Below are 20,561 nucleotides of genomic sequence, written 5' to 3'. Positions count from 1 at the left end.
ATAACCCCGCTCCCCTAAGAAATTTAGGGTACATATAGTATCCCTAAGACATGCTGCCTGAGAAGGACTGCAAATGAGGATATCATCTACATACTGCACAATGGAGCTGTCTCCTAAGGATAAGTCACTCAGATCTTTCCTGAGGGCATTCCCAAACAGGTGAGGGCTATCTCTAAAACCCTGGGGAAGCACGCTCCAAGTTAGCTGTTGGGGCAGAGGTTCCCCAGGAAAAGTCCATTCAAATGCAAAAAGATACCAACATTCTTCCCTTAGGGGAATGCAAAAAAAGGCATCTTTAAGATCAATTGCAGAAAACCAACCAGAGTTGCCCGGAATCTGAGTTATTAGTGTATATGGGTTTGGAACAAGGGGGTGCAATGGAGTCACACTCTCGTTGACTGCCCTAAGATCTTGTACCATTCTCCAAGACCCATCCGGTTTCTGAACCGGAAGTATCGGGGAATTACAGGGAGAATTACAGCGAACCAAAAGTCCATGAGCTAGGAATTTCTCAATGAGGGGCTGGAGCCCTTCCCTAGCTGCCTGGGAAATGCGGTACTGCTTTTTGTTTGGATAAGAGGCAGAAGGCTTGAGCTGTACCATGATAGGATCTATTTGTTTTGCCCTCCCTGGAATTCCTACATCCCAGACTTCTTTGTTTATATTTTCCCACATTTCTAAGGGGATGTTATCAGGTCTGAGGGGGACAGGTGCCCCGGGGAGTAAAGGAAGAAGAGGTATTAAGGTGAATTGCGACCCCAGCTTCCCCATAATGTCTCTCCCCAGTAGGGGGCAGGGTGAGGAGCTTAGAATCAGAAAGGAGTGTTCGAATATACGGTCCTCATACGCACATGTTAAAGGCAATGTCTGCCTACATTTTAGAGTTTTACCCCCAATTCCCACAACCTTATGCCTTGATGGGATAGTGGGTCCTGCGTGGCAGATTAAAACGGAGTAGCTGGCCCCAGTATCTATTAAAAAATTAATTCTTGTCCCAGCCACCTCCAATATCGCCCGGGGTTCCACCATGGAGAGTCTTGTTAGGGGCTGGCCGGCCCCCGGGCACCCTCAGTCCCGGTCCACTGGGGACGGGACAGTTGGGCACTGGGTTTTCCTACGGCCAGACCCCTGGGGGCAGTCGCGAGACCAATGGCCTCCTCGATGGCATTTTGGACACGGAGAGGTGGGGAGATTGTTCCCTTTGGAGAGGCACTCTCCTTTCCAGTGTCCCGGCTTGCCACAGTTGAAACAATTGCCCCTACCTTGGCCACCTTGAGAGCTGATGACTGACCTCATGGCTGCGGTTATGAGAGTGGCTTGCTCCATCGAGCGTGCTCGATCCTTCTCTTCTTTCTCTGCCGCTATCGCAAGGTCCCTGTTATTAAAAATCTTAAAAGCAGCATCAAGGAGCTTTGAGGTTGGGGTTTGAGGGCCCAATTCCAATTTCTGAAGTTTCCTCCTAATATCAGGAGCAGATTGGCCAATGAAGTGCATATTGAGGACAGTTATCCCTTCCTCCTTTTCTGGGTCTAAGTTCGTGTATTTCTTCATAGAGTCCGCTAAACGGCTCATGAAGACAGCAGGATTTTCATCAGGCCCTTGTGTCACCTCCTTCACCCTTTCATAATTAACCTGTTTCTTGACCCCTCTTTTCATACCCTCAATGAGACAAGTAACCATGTGGTCCCTACGGGCTCTATCTTCACTGTGCTACCTTCAGGGTGTGGGAGAAGGGTAGCAGGATTTAGGGTTCTGCATACTTGATAGTCCCAGCCGGGATTGCCCGAGGGTACTGCTGCCGTGCCTGGGGTTCCTGCCCAGGTGCCAGCCTGTGCACATTCATCACCGGCTTGTATAGCCAGGTCTATGATTCGCTTTTTCTCATCAGGGGTACAACAGCAGAATTTCTCTGGGGCACACCGAGGAATCTTCTCCTTGAGAAACTAAACCAGAGAACAGATAACGCCTAGAGAGATAAACTGAACCAAACCGGACTGAGCTAGCTTCGGATTCCTACCCTTCATTCTGGTCTCCCTTATCCTGGGGAGATAAGTTTGGGTGTGGCTTCGGCCTTTGTGTCCTGAAGAGGGATCCGTAGCCACCCCTCACCCAATTCCTTTAGTCACTATCAGTGGGGGATGGTTCTCCACTGCTCACCCAATTCCCCCAGCTACCACCAGTGGGGGATGGTCCTCTCTCACTAAAGGAACTTTTCATGGGCAGATGGTCCACCCCCATCAGTCCTCTATAAAAGTACCTTCCGGTCTCCTGTTTGAGGAGATTTGGTACCTCTGAGCCATGTGCTTTATGCCAAATCTCCCCATGAAAAGTCTAAGGATTTCTTTCATGGTTTCCCTCCCCCCACCCTTCCCTTCCCTTGCTCCTAAATAAACTATCACCTTGTTTAAACTAAGTTTTGTGTGCAAGAGGGTGTAATTCTTTAAAGAGGAATTCCCAAGAACCCCAACCCCAACCCGTACCCCATTTTCCCCTATAACAGATAGATGGTGAAGAATGCTATGATCCTACTGACACAGAGATAATAAACATGCATCAGCATATACATATTATTGTACATGAGAATCAGTTTTTCTTGATTACATATTTGTAAGTTGTGGCTCTCCTGTCCCCTCCTCCCCCTCCCCACTGTGGGGAGGGGGAGGTAAGAGGGAGAGAAATGCTTATTTTTAATTTTAAAGCTACATAAAACATGTTTAATATCCAACCAGGGTCACAGTCATTGAGTATACCACATTTTGAGCAATAAGAGAGATGGTGAGTTTGTTAAACATGTACAATTTATATTCCAGAGGAGGAAAAAGAGAAAAACCAGTTCAGAACTGCAATAAACACTGTAACACCACACACAGACTTGGGGGCTGGGGGAATGTCCCCAGGGAAGGGAGAATCTGGAACCAGAGAATAGTGAAAATTCAATCCACCATGGGGGTGGGGATAGGGAAGAAGCATTCATCTGAATGAAATGCCCAATCCTGGGAGAGAGATCAAGGACAACAGGAATGCTGAGATGATGCCCCACCCTGGGGATAGGGAAAAAGGCTCCCCAGAGGCAAAAGCAGCCAAGATAATCAGCAGTGTCTTTTCACAGCCCTCAAAGTAGAAGAGGGGAGAGGGTCTTCAGAACAGAAAGGTGTAGGGTGTGAAGCAATGTCCTTGGGAGTTTCCATAGGGAGGCCCTGCCTCCAAAGGACTCTCCTTTTCTGTCCCATCACTTATAAAGAAACCCTTTCAGGAAGAGGCTTTGGGATTCAGCTGAGAAAACTGTTTTCCTATTATCCCACAAACATTTCTTCAAAGAAGGAAGGGGAATAGGATGAGTTCCTCAATTTGGCCTATTTGGCCTGACCCAAAGCTCCCTAGGACAGGTCAGGAAGCAGATAAGGAAAATTTTAGAAAGACAAAGTCACCATAAAGTGCAAAGAAACCAAAGAAATCAGGAGTGCAAAGAGCAAAGTTGATAGAGATGAAGGAAAAGAGAAAAGAGAAACAGAAGAGACAGAGAAGAGAAAAAAGAGAGGTAATGACACATAAGTAAAGCAAAAGATGGAAGTCTTAATGCTTTCCCAGGGACAGGGCACAGTTGTTAAAACAGAAAAACAAACCAGAAATCACCACCCCTCCCCACCAACAAACACACAAAAGCCCAGAGAGCAGGACAACTTGCAAACACCCAACACATCCCGGATAAATTATGTCACTAAGTAACTGGCAAAAGAAGGAGCTACCCTCAAGGAAATTTCACATTTCAATCTGGGGAAGATGAGAGGACAGAGGGCATGCTGACTTCTCTGCTGCATTGAGAATTAAGGTGGGAGTGGAAGGACATTCCTGGCAGACAGATATAGGTAAGGATCTCCTTTCTAGGGAACGGCAAAAAAAAAACAAAAAAAACAAAAACAAAAAACAAACACCCTACCAAGAGAGGGGTCCTATACTGGGAAGACTGTAGAAAGATTCCCATGGATCCCCAACTCTCTAGAGGGAGGGTGTGTTACAGGGACTGTCTTGGAGCTCCGGGCACAGCCAGCACACACAGGAGCTCAAAAATCAGCCTTAGGCTTCACAGAAACCTTGGAGAGACAGGCCCAGGGCCTGCTAGTTTACAACTCAGGTAGGTGTTTGATACCTCCTATAGTCTTGGAAAGGGAGTGCTGCACTAGGGTTTAAAATAAACCCACAATGTAATAATGTGGGTGGGTGGGTGGAGCAGATTAACTCTCAGTAGTTCCCACTTATATTTCCATAATCTTAGATATCAAGCTACACACTCCAACATCCAGACCCATTTATGAGTGTAGGGTGTGGAGTTGAGGAGACAAATGTGACTGGGGAATGGATAAAAGATGGGGAAGGTTGTCTGAGTGCCCAGAAATAAGAAGAATGTCTTCTGTCTTTCAGTCGTCCCTGGGTCGGAGAAGCCATGAAGAAGAGGGAAGAGATAGAGAAGAAGAGGATGGAGGTAGAGGCAGCCCATTTCACACTCTCCACTAGGCAAATCAGCTAGACTTGGAAAGACTAGTAGCAGGACTGCTGGAGATGGGGAGGATTATATGCCAACAATCAGAAAGATGAAAATGAAAAGCAAAGCTTTCACTACCTCCCTCATTCCCCAACTCAGTCCTTATCCTCAGTCACCCCTAATCTTAGTGGGAGAGTCTAGAATTGAAAGGTGAGACATCCTCTCCGCTAATAGTAGAAGAAGAAAGCCACACATTTAGGGAAACCAATGAGAGACTCACCAGTCAGAAGACTAGAAGAAAGAGGTCCAAAACTGACTAACAACAGAAACTTCCTGGGGTAACCTAGCCCAACCCAGAGCAAACCTTTTCCCCTTCTTCCTCCTTGGCAAGGTGAGAGGGACAGGTGAGGGGAAGTCTTATGCCCTGAACTGTGCCTGCTCCAACTTTGTCCATTTCCCTAGCCCCCTCTTATGTATTTCTCTATAAATGTATACACACACACACATACACACAGAGGCCCGTGCAATTTCAATGTAGAAGCAGAAGGGGAGGGACAAAGGAGTAAGGGAGTGGCTTGTGGAGACAGGGAGGGGTTGCCAAGAGCTCAACAATCAGAGCCAAATCAAGCAAAGGCAGATAAGCCTCTCCCCATAAGAACTCTGGGGGAGTGGTGAAAATATGGGGGCCACTCCATGAAACCATAACACACTGTTTTGTTTTTAGATCTAATAATTTGGAGCAAATCATCATCAAGACAGCAATTGAGAAACAAGACTGATTATGTCAGCTGTCAGGGGAGTGGGCAAGGCTCTTGTTAGACATGTGGACATGGTACTTGGGGTCCTCACCACACTTACAATGGGGTGGAGAGTTGGTGCATGTTGGGAGGGAGGTGGGGGGTGGGCATTGGCTGGCACTCACTTCTTGTTCTTGAGCTGGTTCGCCAGCCAGTCCAGGCCTTCATACAGCCCATCCCTACTGGTGGCACAGGTGGCCTGGATGTACCAATTACAGTGACTCACAGAGTGCAGGCCCAGTTTATCAGTTATCTCAGCTTCTTTCATGGCATTAAACAGATCCTGTTTGTTTGCAAAAACAAGTAGCACAACATCCCAGAGCTCATCTTTAGCTAGCATCCTCATCAGCTCTTCTCTTGTCTCATTCATTCTTTCCCAATCATTGCTATTAACCACAAATATCAAACTTTGGGTGTTCTGGAAGCAGTGTCTCCAGAGGGGAAGAATCTTGTCCTGGCCACCCACATCCCAAACTGTGAAGCTGATATTCTTGTATTCAACAGTTTCCACATTGAAACCTATGGTAGGAATAGTGGTAACAATCTCCCCCAACTTCAGCTTGTATAGGATGGTAGTCTTCCCAGCAGCATCCAACCCCACCATCGAAATGAGCATCTCCTTTTTCCCAATCAGGCTTTTCAGCAGGTTTCCAAAGATGTTCCCATGATCACAGCTGCTGTGTCTCAACAGGCAGAGGGCGCTAAGTGAAGAAAGATAGCAACTTGTGTATGGCTTTGACCCTGCTGTTATAAAGGGGCCCCAATGCCTGCTCTGGGGAGCCAGCTCCACCACTGCCTCCGCTAGGCCTTGCTTCCCTGTTGACTCTGCTGAGGCTGCTCCCCCGTCCCCAGCCCCTTACAGCCGATTGCCTGTCTGAGAAATGAAAAAATAATAACAATAAAAGAGTGGAAACTTCTTGAGGGCAAGGACTGGTTTTACTTTTTGCTTGTTGTGTTTTGTTTTCATGTGGGGTTTTTTGGTTTGTTTGGTTTTGGTTTTGTTTTTTTGTAGTGGTTTGTTTATTTTGTTTTGTTTTGTTTTGTTTTAGAGGAATGAGGAGGTTAAGTAACTTACTCAGTGTCACACAGCTAGTTAGTGTCAAGTGTCTGAGGCCAGATTTGAAACTCAGGTCCTCCAGAATCCAGGGTAGGTGCTTTATCCACTGCACCACCTAGCTGCTCCTGGTTTTCCTTTTTTATTGGATTCCCAGCACTTAGTGTAGTTCCTAGTATACAATAAATGTTTAATAAATGCTTGTTGATTGATTGAAAAGAAGAAAAGAAAAACAAAGTTAAATCTTCCTAAAGAAGGCTCTATTAACTAAGAAAGTGTTTTTTGTGCTACTAAATAGTTTCTGAAAATTGCATGGTGGTTGTCTCTGAAAATCCAAGGGCCATGCTAATAATGAGCAAGGGGATTTCCCCCCCTCATTTTGAAAGGGCTGCCATATTTGTCAGTTCCATTTATCAACTGAATGTGTCCTTATTCTGAAGCTTAGGGAAAGCAGGTTAAGAAGAAAAAGTTAAGGGGCAGCTAGGTGACACAGTGGATAGAGCACCGGCCCTGGTGTCAGGAGTACCTGAGTTCAAATCCAGCCTCAGACACTTAACACACTTACTAGCTGTGTGACCTTGGGCAAGTCACTTAACCCCAATTGCCTCACTAAAAAAAAAAAAGAAGAAGAAGAAGAAGAAGAAGAAGAAAAAAAAAGTTAAAATATGAGAGCTAAGCAGATCCATTTTGCTGTAAAAGACCAAAAATAGAAAATAAACAACGGTTACAATAATGGTAGAAATGAAAATTTGCATTTTATGGCATGCCAACACAAAGAAGTAAGGCTTTTTTCTGTTCTAAAGGTATCTCTGTGGCCACTTTTCGGTCCTTTCCTCTACATTCTTCCCTAATCTAGTTCTTCATCACACTCTTATGTGTTCAAGGACTCTTTTTAGACTACTGTGTGGCATTCCTATGTAAAGACAAGAGGGGGTTTTTTATTTATCTGGGTTTGTAGAGTATGGAATATTATTTTGAATTCCACGTGTGCATTTTGTTCATTTAATTGTTCTCTTTCTTTCTTACTTTCTCTGTGGGAAAATTTGCCAACCTTCCAGAAATATGAATTCAATTGGAGAAAAAAATGAATGTGACCAAGTTAGTGCTATACTTGTCACTATACCAAATGCCACACTAATATATATGGAGGAGGGAATTAGAGAAACTGAGAGAATAAAATGAGGGAGGAGTCTTTTAGGGCTTGGGAATTTCCTACCCCTCTTTTTTCCTCTGTCTTCAGAGATCTTTAAGAAACTTATTTTTGTTTCCTCTCTGCCACAAGGGAAATTTGCCCAGAATTATCAGTCATTTGGTTTTTGTATTAAAATGGGTCTCAGATTTCCATTGAATCCAGGAACGAAGAAAAGTAACATTAAACATCAGAAGCCAGGCCCAGCTTTCTTTTGCTCATCTTGCTGTATTAACAAGACTCAAGTGAATTATCTGTCATAGAAGGCATGAGCACTTGACATATGCTTTTTTTTCTTGTATCCAAAACTATAGGTTCCAACCGACATAAAATTCAGTATTATTCAAAAGTTTGTGAGAACCAAAAGAAAACAAACAAAAAAGCCTAATCTTAATCCAATTGATGTTTACTATTAACTATCAGAGAGCAGAGATCAGAGTTACAATATCATTTAAGGGAGCTGCAGAGGCCTCTATTAAAAATAGTTTTGTTTTGTTTTTGTAATGTTGGTTGATGCCCATTCATGGACAATTAGAATCAAATCAGTGAAGATTCTAGGTATAAATGGAATGAATGAAGAGCACAATCCCTAGAAAGTTATTATTTCTTAAAAAGTTTGGGACTGAGAGATTCACTGGGAGAAATTCTCTAAAGTGTGTTTTCCAGAAATCTAATCCCTATGTGGTAGTCATTAAGTGAGGATCCTTACTGGTGGGGAGTATTTTACTAGCAAGGAGATTTTTTTAAAAAAGAGGACTTATGGAATGAGGGGGTGGTATGAATAGAGAAAAGGAAGAGTAGCAGAAGTTCATGGTGGAGGAAATAGATAGACCATTGAGGTTAGCGCCTGGAGATTCCTGGCAAGACCCAAAACAATGAACAGAGAGATGAACTTGAGGACCAAGAACTTAAAGTGAGGTTGCCACAACCAAGAAGGAACAGAAATGGAATGGAGTGAAGCCAGAATCTTGATGATCTTGGAACCCAAATAAACTCACAAACTGAAGCCTGATCCCTGAAAAGTAAAAAAAATCTTCATTCTGGTCACTGTGACATATTAACAATTTCTTCAGTCTGACTACCTAAGAACTGAGAGGCCATTTCCTTATACCCTGATCATTGTTCCTACCAAGTATTGTCTCCATTTCCCTAACTGGACTTTTGTCTGAGCTTATACTCATTTCTGTATAGATACAAAAACATGCTTTTACTACGTTATTTTTCTACTTGTTATTTCCATTGTTTCACAACTTAATTGAATTATTTTCTTTTGGGATTTATGTTATTCTTTTATGATCTATCAATAGAGCATGCATTGGATTGGGGCATGGACTATGAGTTGGATAATTCATTTTTTATTTCTATTTATTTAAAATTTTATTCTTTCCCAAATTACATTCAAAGCAATTTTTTTTTTTTGCTGGGCAATGGGGGTTAAGTGACTTGCCCAGGGTCATACAGCTAGTAAGTCAAGTGTCTGAGGCCGGATTTGAACTCAGGTACTCCTGAATCCAAGGCTGGTGCTTTATCCACTATGCTACCTAGCCACCCCCTCAAAGCAATTTTTAACATTGATTTTAAAAATTTTGTGTTCCAAAATCTCTTCCTCCATGCTCCCCTTAAGAACATAAGCAATTCAATACAGGTTATACATATATAGTCATGCAAAACATTTCCATATTAGTCAGGTTGTGAAATAAACATACAAAAAGAACTTAGGAAAAAGGAACTAAAAAAATTCTATTTTAGTCTGTACTCAGACACCATCAGTTCTTTCTCTGGAGATGGATGCTATTTTTCATAAGTCTTTCAGAGTTGTCTTAGATCATTGCATTGCTGAAAATAGCCAAGTCATTCACAGCTCATCTTACAATATTGCTGTTATTTTGTATACAGTATATTTCACTTTTCATCAGCTCATGCAAGTCTTTCCAGGGTGTTTTTAAATAGCATCCTGCTCATCATTTCTTATATCACAATAGTATTCCATCATAATCTCATCCCACAATTTGTTCAACCATTCCCCAATTGATGGGTATCTCCTCAATTTTGAATTCAACTTTCTGTGTTTTTCTAATCTCTTTTTGGAAACCAACCTAGTAGTGGTATTACTAGGTCAAAGAGTATGCATGGTTTTATAGCCCTTTATCCATAGTTCCAAATTGCTCTACAGTATGTTTGAATCAGTTTACAACTTCACCAATAGCACATTAATGACTCATTTTCCCCATATCCCCTGCAACATTTGACAATTTCTTCTGCTGTCCTATTATCTAATCCAATAGGTATGAGGTAGTACCCCAGAATTGTTTTGACCTGCATGTCTCCAATCAATAGCGAGTGAGAGCATTTCTTTTTCATATGGCTGTAAGTAATTTTGATTATTTCATCTGAAAACTTCATATCTTTTGATCATCTATCAATTGGGGAATGGCTCTTATTTTAACAAATTTTACTTAGTTTTCTATGTGTTTGAGAAATGAGGCCTGTCAGACAAACTTGCTTCAGTTTTTTTCAGTTACTATTGCTAACTATATTTCCCTCCATCCTATTCCCTCCCCATGATGTTTACTCTACTTTCTATCTTCTTCATCCTGTACCTCCTCAAAAATGTTTTGCTTCTGACTGCCCCCTCCCCCAATATGCCCTCCCTTTTATACCCTCTCTTATCACCTTCCCCTCCTGCTTTCCTACAGGGTAAGATAGAGTGTGTATGTTATTCCCTCTTTGAACCAATTCTGATGAACATTAGGTTTACCCACTCCACAGCACCTTCCCCATCTTCCCCTCCACCGTATAAGCTTATTCTTGTTTCTTTTATGTGATACTTTACCCCATTTCACCTCTCCCTTTCCCTTTCTCCCAGTGCATTCCTCTCATCCCTTAATTTTATTTTCAAAGATATCATCCCTTCATATTCAACTCAAATCTGACCTCTGTCTAAATATACATCTAGTTGTCCTAATAATGAGAAAGTTCCCATGAGTTACAAGCATCATCTTCCCATGTAGGAATCCAAACAGTTCTACCCCCTTATGCCTCCCACCATTTCCCATTCCTGATCACCTTTTCATACTTCTCTAGGGTCTTTTATTTTAAAGTCTAATTTTCCATTCAGCTCAGGTCTTTGCATCAAGAATACCTAAAAATCTTTTCTCTCATAGAATTCCAATTCCCTCCCCTGAAGGATTATATTCAGTTTTGCTGGGTAAGTGATTCCTGGTTGCAATGCCAGCTCCCTTGCCCTCCAGAATATCACACTCAAGACCTCCAACCCTTTAATGTAGAAGCTACCAGATCCCACGCTATCCTGATAGCGTCTCCACAGTACTTGAACTCCCTCCCTCTGGCTGCTTGCGAAATTTTCTCCTTAACCTGAGAGCTCTGGAATCTGGCTACAATATTCCTGGAAGTTTTATATTTGGGATTTCATTTAGCAGGTAATCGGTGGACTCTTTGAATCTCTATTTTACCCTCTGGTTCTAGAATATCAGGGCAGTTTTCCCTGATGACCTGCTGAAAGATGATGTCTAAGCTCCTTCCTTGATCGTGGCTTTCAGGTAGCACAATAATTTTCAAATTATCTCTCCTGGAACTATTTTCTAAGAGAGTTGTTTTTCCAATGAGATATTTCACATTGCCTTCTATTTTTTCATTCTATTGGTTTTGCTTTATTGTTTCTTGATTTTCTCATAAAGTCATTAACTTCCATTTGCTCAATGCTAATAATTAAGTAATGATTTTCTTCAGAGAGCTTTTGTACCTCCTTTTGCATTTGGCCAATTTTCTTTGCAAGGCATTCTTTTCCTCACTGGCTTTTTGTACTTCTTTTACCATTTGGCCCAGTCTGTTTTTAAGGTGTTATTTTCTTCAGTATTTTTTGTGTCTCCTTTACCAAGCTGTTGACATTTTTCACGATTTTCTTGCATCACTCTCATTTTTCTCTCCATTTTTTCCTCTACCTCTCTTACTTTATTTTCACAGTCCTTTTTGAGCACTCCTATGTCCCAAGACCAATTCATATTTTTCTGAGAAGCTTTGGATATAGGAGATTTAACTTTGTAATCTTATTCTGAGGGTATATTTTGATCTTCCCTGTCCCCATAATAAATTTCTAGGAGAAGCATTTTTTCTGTTTGCTCATTTTCCCAGCCTATTTCTTTACTTTTAACTCTTTGTAAAGTGGGGCACTTCTTCCAGGTTGGAGGGCGAACTGTCCCAAGCCTCAAGCTGTTTGAGCAGCCATTTTCTGAGATAATTCTAGGAATATGTAAGTCTGTAGTTCTTCCAAGGTGGTATGACTCAAGGAGGGGTATGTTCACCACTCTCCTGGCCTGTACTCTGCTCTGCAAGCAACCACAGGCCTGCTTTTCTGCCCTGGAACTATGAACAGATTCCTGCTCCACTGTGGATGCAAGCTCTTGTGTGCTTGTGCTCCTCCCCCACCAGGGACTGCCACCCAAATTCAGTATGGGCAAAATAAGAGTCCTGCTCCGGTGCTATCAAAGGGACCCCTGCAATTTCCTTCTGGCCAACTGCCAGGCCCGTCCCCAACCTCTCCCCCACTGGCTGTGGGCTGAACTCCAAGAGCAGTTACTGCTGCAGCTGACTCAGAGGCTCCTGAGGCCTGCTTCTGGTTTGCTGTGGCTATGGCTGGGTCTCTGTTGGAGTTGGCTCTGTGTCTGTGTAGCCAGCGCCGCCTGCGCTGGACTATGCTGCACTATCACCATGGTACAACAAACCCCTTCTGCCTACCTTCCAACCTGTCCCTGGCTGGAAAATGATCCCATTCCATCCTTCCACAGGTTCTGACACCCTAGGAACTGTCCTATGACACTATTTGAAGATACCAGGAGGGGTCCTGGGGAAAGCCTAGGCAAGCTACTACCTCTCCTCAACCACCCTGGCTCTACCCCCTGGATAATTGATTTTTATTGCTGTTCACTTGTTTCAGTCATGTCAGACTATACATGACCCATCTGAGGTTTTCTTGGCAAAGATACTTGAGTGATTTGCCATTTCCTTCTCCAAATCATTTCACATATGAGGACACAGAGGCAAAAACGGTTAAGTGATTTACCCAAGGTCACACAACTAGTAAATGACTGAGGCTAGATTTCAACTCATGAAGATGAATCTTCCTCACTCCAGGTTTAGTACTCTATCCATTGTGCCACATAGTTGCTTAGATAATTGATTACCTCATTCTGATTTAGGGTGGGGGAAAGCAAGGAGCTCTAGATTTAAATTGTAGTGAGGAGTCTCAATGTTATATGTGCAGTTTATATGACAGATATATGATTATATTTGATATCTTAGAACAGGAAAATTAAGAAGATTCAACTAAACCTAGGCCCTAGCTGACAGGAATGATCCCATGTTTGACCACTGATTTGACCTGTCTATGTACCAGGAAATTCCTAAGAACCCATATTGATTTAGTAAGCTTCATATAGGCAATGAATCAAAACTTTCTTGATGATAATCAGTTTAGCAACTGAAACTTACCTAGGTATGCAATGTTAGCAAATTTTCTTAAACACAATGTCTTTGTGGCCAATAAGAAGTGTGGGAATGGCAGCCTAGAATACCCTCTGATTGCCTACCCATAAGATCTCTACTTAATCCCTTGAATATACTCAGCAACAACAATGAGATATAGGGACAGAGATCTGGACTCTTGATCTAGGTATGAATTCCAGAGTATGCCTATGCCATGTCCTCGTGTCCATGGGACTGTAGGGCTGATGAGCTTCCTACTTTATGCCTGTGAGCAATGTTTTGCCTTATTTGTGATTTTTTTGAGCACTTGTGCTCCTTCTTGGTATCTCACCCACTATCACCTCATAGAAATGCATTTTATGATATAGCCTTTTAAAAAACTTTCAAAACTTTAGTTCATTAATTATACAATCAGAGAGCATTTTCTTCCATGTTTATATATGATAGGTCCTGTTTACTTATGATTTAAATTACCAGAATCAAGACAATAGTCTATGCTGAAGGAACATTAAAATTTATTTCCCAAATGCTTTATTTTACAGAGGAGTAATATGAGGCCAGGAGAAGTGAATTGACTTCATCAAAGTCACACAGCTAGTTCCTTTGTGGCCAAGCCAGGACTTTTAACTCCTCTCCTGCAGAATTCTTTCCACTACATTCATTTGAAAAACAGTGAATCCCCATTGCAGTTCCAGAATTTGACTAAGCACTCTGGGAATAACATAGAGAGAGACAGAGACAGAGAGACAGAGACAGACAGCAATGAAGACAGAGAGACAGATGGAAAGACAACATAGAAGTTTACCTGAAGTAGCTTACCATCTAAAAATCATTAGCATCAAGCTGTTTGCAATTGTTATTATAATTTTGTCCTAATCACTGTTTTATGAAAATGTAATATAAAAACCTGCCCCTTTCCCTGCAGGAAAGAGACAATTTTCCCGTATTTTAATTATTTAGTCAATTATAGTAATGTCTTCATCTCTAGCTGTCACTTGATGGCTATACTTCCATACTGAGAGATCTGTACTTTTACAAAATTAATCACATCCTGATTCGAGTTCTAATAAATTACTTCTCTTCCCCCTTTGAGTCCTTCTCAGTCTACACTTCCAATGCTTGGCATGGCATTACTATGCTCCTGCCTCATGCAGTGACAGGTTGTTTGTCTTGCTCTCATACATTAATTTCTCTAAAAACATCACTCTCTACATACCACAAATGGTTTCTACTGTTTCCTTGGCACCATGGAGGTAGTTCTGTGTATCTCATCATAAGGAGTTAGAAAGTAGAGCTTTTGATCCTTGGTAAAATGACAGACAATGTTATTTTCCAGCCAAAGTTTTGGGACAATTTAGTGTATTACAGTATCCTAGAGCACTGAGGCAAGAGCATTCTAGCCATAAATTCTATGATCTGTTAAGGGCTAAAATTCTAGCTAAACTGTCTAAAATATCTAATGAGTGGTCGCCAATAAATTATAAGCTTTAGCAAGAGTTAGACTTTTAAGCATTTATTAAGGAGAATAAGAATTTGGTAAAGAGAGAGAAAAAAGGCCTAGATTCCTATCTATTAAAGGGAGAGCACATTTCTAGCTCCGCTCTCCACCAGAGTCCTCAGGAAAGAGCCCAAGAGAGAGCGCCAATCTCTTCCTTCCTCCTCCCACTAGCCCACGTCACTTCCTGACGCCAAAGAAAAGACTCCTGGTCTTGCCCTCAAAGACCTTCGCTTCATGGGCAGAACTCTTCTACAGTAAGTCTCCAGCAGGTGGCGTTATTCTAATCGTTATAGATCCCTTTTACTGCCTTTCTCTTTGTACTCTCATTAATATTAGGGATGTTTCCATAAAAGCATAAAAAACTTCAGCAACTGTTGTATATATTTATAATAAAAACTAGCATAGACTGTTAGAGCTTAAGGAAACAAAGTTCACTATGTCTACCAGTTTCTATGCATTTAATTTTTAAAATATAAACTTAATCACCATAAATAACACAAATCAAATAAATATGAAAAATAAAGTATACAACTCTACCCCAAAATATTTACTTTTTATAAGTTAATTCACAAATAAAAATATTCATTTGCTCTACATTTCATTCCAACCTTAGGATGATCGGCTACCCTACACATCCATTTTCCTTTCTTCCTTTCTTCTTTTCTTTATGCTTAGACAAAAAGAAAGAAAGCTATAAATGCAGTCAATGTGAATACTATTCTGCTTTCATTATTTCATCTAGGTCTTTCCATATTTCTTTGCATACTTCATATTCAGTAATGTTACCATACATTTGTAAAGCAAAGTACAGCAGAATAACATTGATTACATACTTTTATATACTTGATTTTTCTGCTGTCCATCTTGAAGGAAAATTACATCCAGAATCCAGATTTTTCTCTAACTATCATCTAACCTTGAAGCTGTTACATTTACCCTTGAATTTATATGTCTAATATCTTTTCATATCAGTAATATTTACCATTTCTCAATAATACTTTTTATTGATAAGTTTTGTTAAGAAACATCAATTATTTCCCAACAATTCATGTCTTAATCTTTTCTTATAAAGAAGAGTTAAACAAGCTTCCTATTGTGGTGATTGTGATTGATGGTACTTGTTATTTTCCTTTTTTTCTTCCAGTTCAATATTTGAGAGGAGAAAAGGAACATATGTGCTTAAACCTTAATCATTATGAAACAACACAGTTGTTTTTATTTGATCTGAATATTACTGTCATTTTTAATTTACATCTTTGTGGGCAGTTTGTATATAGCTTTTTTGGTTCTGTTTGTGCTTTTATTTTTTTTCATCCCCTAGTGGTTCATATAATTCTTCCCATATTGCTCTGACTTTTTCATTTTCATCATTCCCTACTGCATAACAATACTCTATCACAATCATATATCATATTTTATTCATCCATTCATCAATGATGGGCAGATAGTTTGTTCCAACTTTTCATTATTGCAAATAGTGAATATTTTGGTAGTCATGGGGCTCTTCTCATTATCCTACCTGGAATATAATCCTAATAGTGGGATCACTGGATCAAAAATGCAACAATTTGGTATCATTTTTTTATAATTCTAATTCGAAACTGTTTTCCAGAATGTTTAGACCAATTCACAACTCAACCAGGTATGGATTAATGAGACTGTCTCATAAGATATCCTTCCCAACATTAACTTTTCCCATCTTAGTCAATTTGATGGGTATCTTTATCAATATGATAGGATACCTCAGGGTTTCCTTAATTTACATTACTTTATCAGGGATTTTGAAGATGTTTAATCATTTAGAAGTTGTTTACATATAACTTTTGAGTACTTGTCTATTGGGGAATTACTGAGACATTTAGAATTTCTTTTGAATTCTCAATAAATTTAGGATGTTAGATTGTAATGAGATGTTTTTGATAAGATTTTTCCTATAATTCTGCATCTTTTCTCATTCTGGTTGGATTGATTTTGTCAATGAAAAAGTTTTTTTCTTTAATTTTATCTAATTGAACTCAACTATATTCTCTTTCATAATATTTCTCTCCTGAACTATATCAATTATTTCTCTAGCCACAACTGTGAAATATATAATTCTTCTTTTCTATTTCTTTTATCATCTGACTTTTATACCTAGATAATTCATCCACTTGGAATTCATTATGTTATTTGATAAAAATTTCGGCCTAACCCTATTTCCTATCCAACTAATTCCAGCTTCCCCACTGTCCTCTGATGTTTATATTGTATACTACAATGCTCTGCATATTTACTTCTAGATCTTTCTTATATAGTCTATTTTATCCAATAGATTTTTGAAATTCATTAGCATATTACTAAATAACATCATTTCCTCATTTTGAATTGCTTCTTGTTTACCCACATTGTAATTATCAAGATCATCTGAATACATAATTATCTCTAATGAATGGGTCTATGACCCAAAAGCAGGTAATCAGCAGTAATGCCAGCACATACAATTTTCCGACCAATATTCAAACCATAGAGAAATGTTATTAAAATTGTCTATATCCCACTTTTGATTCTGACAGTCAATTTCTTAAAGTATTCCTCGGGCAGGCAGTGGGGGTGCAGGGATGTGTGGAGATCAGCAATATAATTTCTGAGACCCTGCACAATGTAATCCACTCTGACATTCCAGGTTTTTTTTTTCCTTTCTTTCCCTACCTACCTCCTCTTTTTGGGCTGTCTGTGTAATTTCATTGGAATAAGAAATTCCTCAATGAGCAAACTTCTGCTACCAATATAGATCACAACTTCCTCTGCCAACTGCACTTTTGAGACAGTAATTATTTAAGTAATTTGCCCACAGTCATGTATGGGACTTGAGGGCAGTACTTCCTGAGTCTGGTGTCAACTTTGTCTTCACTGTGAAATGGCTCACTGCCTCTTGTTGTAGTTAAATTACTTGTTTCAAAGCCTATGGGAATATCACCTTTTATCGCTGTTTTAAGTTTTTCTAAGTTTTATTTCAATGCACTATTAAAGTTTTTGTTCTGAAAGAGATAAGATTTGTACCACTCTAAGTTCTGTGTTAGAAGCGAGTCTATATCAAATCCTGAATGTGATGATTGTCAAGGGACCATTCTATGGACATTGGGAATAACACAGACTAACTTAAAAAGGTAAAGATTTAAAGTTGGAAGATGGAATTTTTGCTTTATCCTCAAAAACCTGAGTATAAGCTATGTGTTTAATTTCCATATTCTTTTGGGCAAAATATTTTTTTAAGCTAAGAAACAAAGAGAGAACTAAAAAGAAAAAAGAGGCTTCTATGAACTCCTAAAGTTGAGGAAGTATGAGTAAATGACAACTAATACGTTTTTTTTAATTCTGTGAAAGTAGTAATTAGATCTTTATTACTAAAGGGACAAAAAAAAAAGGTTTTTTGTGGACTAGTGAAACCAATCTAACACCGCACCAATCTGTATATTAACCCAGAGGGACTTTGTTCTCTAACAGAAACATTCAGGGTAAGGATAAAGAAGCACTCAATTTAATAACAGGGTGAAGGTAGAAGGGAATAGAGTTGAAATCAGCATTCATGAGAGTTATTTAATATACAACTATTAATTAATACAACTATATTAATATAGTTTCTAATTACACATAAATATTTTTACTTCTTTAACTTTAGTTATTTGTTCTTATTTTAAAATACAATTAACATTAAAAAGATTGTACACTGTGATCAGATAGGATTTATAGTTTAAATGGAAGGTTAAGAATTAAAAAGCTCTAAATATAATTATATAAATTGTAAAACACTAAAAATCATGTATGAGTAGGAAAGGCTTCTGATGAGACATAATACATATTCCTATTAAATATACTAGAAAACATCAGAATTCATGGATCTTTACTTAATATTATCAACAATGAATAAAAACCAATTTTCAATATTATATGTAATGGGAATAAACTAGAGGCCTTTCCATTAGACCAGGGCCAAAGCACAGATGTTCATTATTATCACTATGTTTTGATAGAGAGCTAGTAAGAAAACAGGAAAAAAATTATAAGAATAAGTACAGGTGACTTCTGGTGCCAATATGGCAGAGTGAGGAAGGAACCCTCTGAAATTCACTCAAATTTTTCCTCCAAGCAACTAGAATATCACTTCTGAATTGTTCCAGGAGCAGGGAAACAACATAGCAGCCCAGCAGAAAAAGATTGTCTTACCGAGGTGGGAGAGGAGTGAGGTCCAATAGCAGCAGCAGCAGCCAGCATCATAGCAGGTGGCTAACAGCAAGACTCTAAGCCTGGGGTGCTCCACCAGCAAGGCCCTGCCCTCCTACAAATGAGCAGCTCCTTAGGAAAGTTAGCAGGCTGAACTGCATAGCAAGGTCCCATCCCATGAGCCCACCCCCACTACAACCCACCAAAGAGGCTTTGACCCTACTGCTGACCACTAGTGAAGTCCTACCCCAAGGCTGGCCAATAATGAGATCCTGCCTCTGGGTCCTACCAGCAGAGAGACTCTCCTTCCATACTAAACCAGCATGGGGCGGCTAGATGGTGCAGTGGATAGAGTACCGGTCCTGGAGTTAGGAGGACCTGAGTTCAAATCTTCCCTCAGACACTTAATACTTACTAGCTGTGCGACCCTGGGCAAGTCACTTAACCCCAATTGCCTCATCAAAAAAAAAAAAAAAAAGGTTATCTCCATGCTCAACCAGCATCAGGGGACCAAAAACCTTGGGCAGATCTGCAACAAGATTACTCCTCCAGCATGTGCTAACAGAGAGGCCCTGTTAACATAGCAGCACAAAAGCAATGCACCCATCCCTGGGGCATACCAGCAACAAGATTCCTCCTCCAGAGCAAGAAACCAGAAAGATTCTGTTACTATGGCAACCCAACAGCAAAACCCAACTCTTGGAGTCAACCAGCAGCCATACCCCACACCCAGAGGAGGTCAACATCCAAGTTTCATCTCCTAATATAAGACAGAAGGAAACTTTACCCTAAGAGAAAGCAATTAGCCCAGCCTTGAATCCCGGTGAAAGCAACCAGTAAGACCTAGAGCCCCATTTGGGGACAGAGTAGAATTAGGGCCTAACTTTCACATAAAAAAAATCACAAAAATAGGCATAAAATGATCAACAAATTTGAAAAGAAAAAAATAAAAAGCTTTACTATAGATAGTTACTATTTTGATAGGGAAGATCAAGTCATAAACTTAGAGGAGGATAATAGTACAAAAATGGCTACAGGTATAGGATCAAAGAAAAATGTAATTTGGTCTTAGGCCTAAAAGGAGTTCCTGGAAGAGCTTAAAAGTATATTCAAAAGTAAATTAGACAAGTAGAATAAAAAATAGAAAATGAAATGAGAGTAACAAGTTTTCCATGAGTGTTGTATTTGGAAGTCAATTTTTTTATACTGTTTTGACCTTTTAATCAGAAATGCTTGGAAGTCCTTTATTTCTCATCAAAATTGGCTCAAAGGGAATTATACTCAGTTGTATATATCTATCTTACCCTATGCAGAAGTAAAAAATGGACAGGGATAATAGAAGGGGAAGGGGAGACATAAAAGAGAGAGAATATTAGGGAAGGAGGTGATCAGAAGTAAAACACTTGTATGGAGCAAATGGGTTAGGGAGTAGCAGGGGGGAGGGAATAAACAAACAGAAATAGCATGGAGAAAAATACAGTTAGCTATCATAAGTATAAATTTTAAGGGGAAGAATTCACCCATCAAATGGAAGTGGATAGCAAAATGGATTAAAAAAGAAAATCCTAAAATATATTGTTGACAAGAAATTCATTTGAAGCAGAGATACACACATGGTAAAGTTAAGGGACTAGAACAAAATCAATTATGCTTTAGCTGAAGCAAAGAAAGCAGGGGTAGTATGAAATCATGATGTCTGATAAAGAAAAAGCAAAATAGATCTAATTAAAAGACATAAAGAAGGCAACTATATCTTTTTTTTTTTTTTTTTTAGTGAGGCAATTGGGGTTAAGTGACTTGCCCAGGGTCACACAGCTAGTAAGTGTTAAGTGTCTGAGGCC

At 39.9% G+C, this 20,561-nt stretch overlaps 1 protein-coding gene across 1 annotated transcript; it reads right to left on the bottom strand.

Moving 5' to 3' along the window:
- Positions 1-5,398: 5,398 nt before the first annotated feature.
- LOC122752628 (ADP-ribosylation factor 3-like) lies at positions 5,399-18,771 on the bottom strand. The gene is made up of 3 exons (XM_043999503.1): positions 18,724-18,771; positions 12,057-12,240; positions 5,399-6,132 (listed from the first exon to the last, which is right to left on the bottom strand). The coding sequence occupies exons 1-3, from the start codon at positions 18,769-18,771 to the stop codon at positions 5,399-5,401; spliced, it is 966 nt and encodes a 321-aa protein (XP_043855438.1).
- Positions 18,772-20,561: the final 1,790 nt, after the last annotated feature.

This window comes from Dromiciops gliroides, chromosome 1 (assembly GCF_019393635.1).
Source record: "Dromiciops gliroides isolate mDroGli1 chromosome 1, mDroGli1.pri, whole genome shotgun sequence".
In the NCBI taxonomy this organism is placed as follows: Eukaryota; Metazoa; Chordata; class Mammalia; order Microbiotheria; family Microbiotheriidae; genus Dromiciops; species Dromiciops gliroides.
Note: the sequence above shows the minus strand (reverse complement) of the source record. Positions and strands in the feature narration are given on the sequence as shown.

Excerpts from the sequence above, each read along its gene's own strand:
- LOC122752628 (XM_043999503.1), bottom strand. The coding sequence starts at position 18,771 with ATGCTGGCTGCTGCTGCTGCTATTGGACCTCACTCCTCTCCCACCTCG. Across the intron at positions 12,241-18,723 it reads CTCACTCCTCTCCCACCTCG|TGCAGCATAGTCCAGCGCAG; the intron begins GTAAGACAATCT and ends CCATGGTGATAG. Across the intron at positions 6,133-12,056 it reads GGTTGGGGACGGGCCTGGCA|GGGCTGGGGACGGGGGAGCA; the intron begins GTTGGCCAGAAG and ends ATCGGCTGTAAG.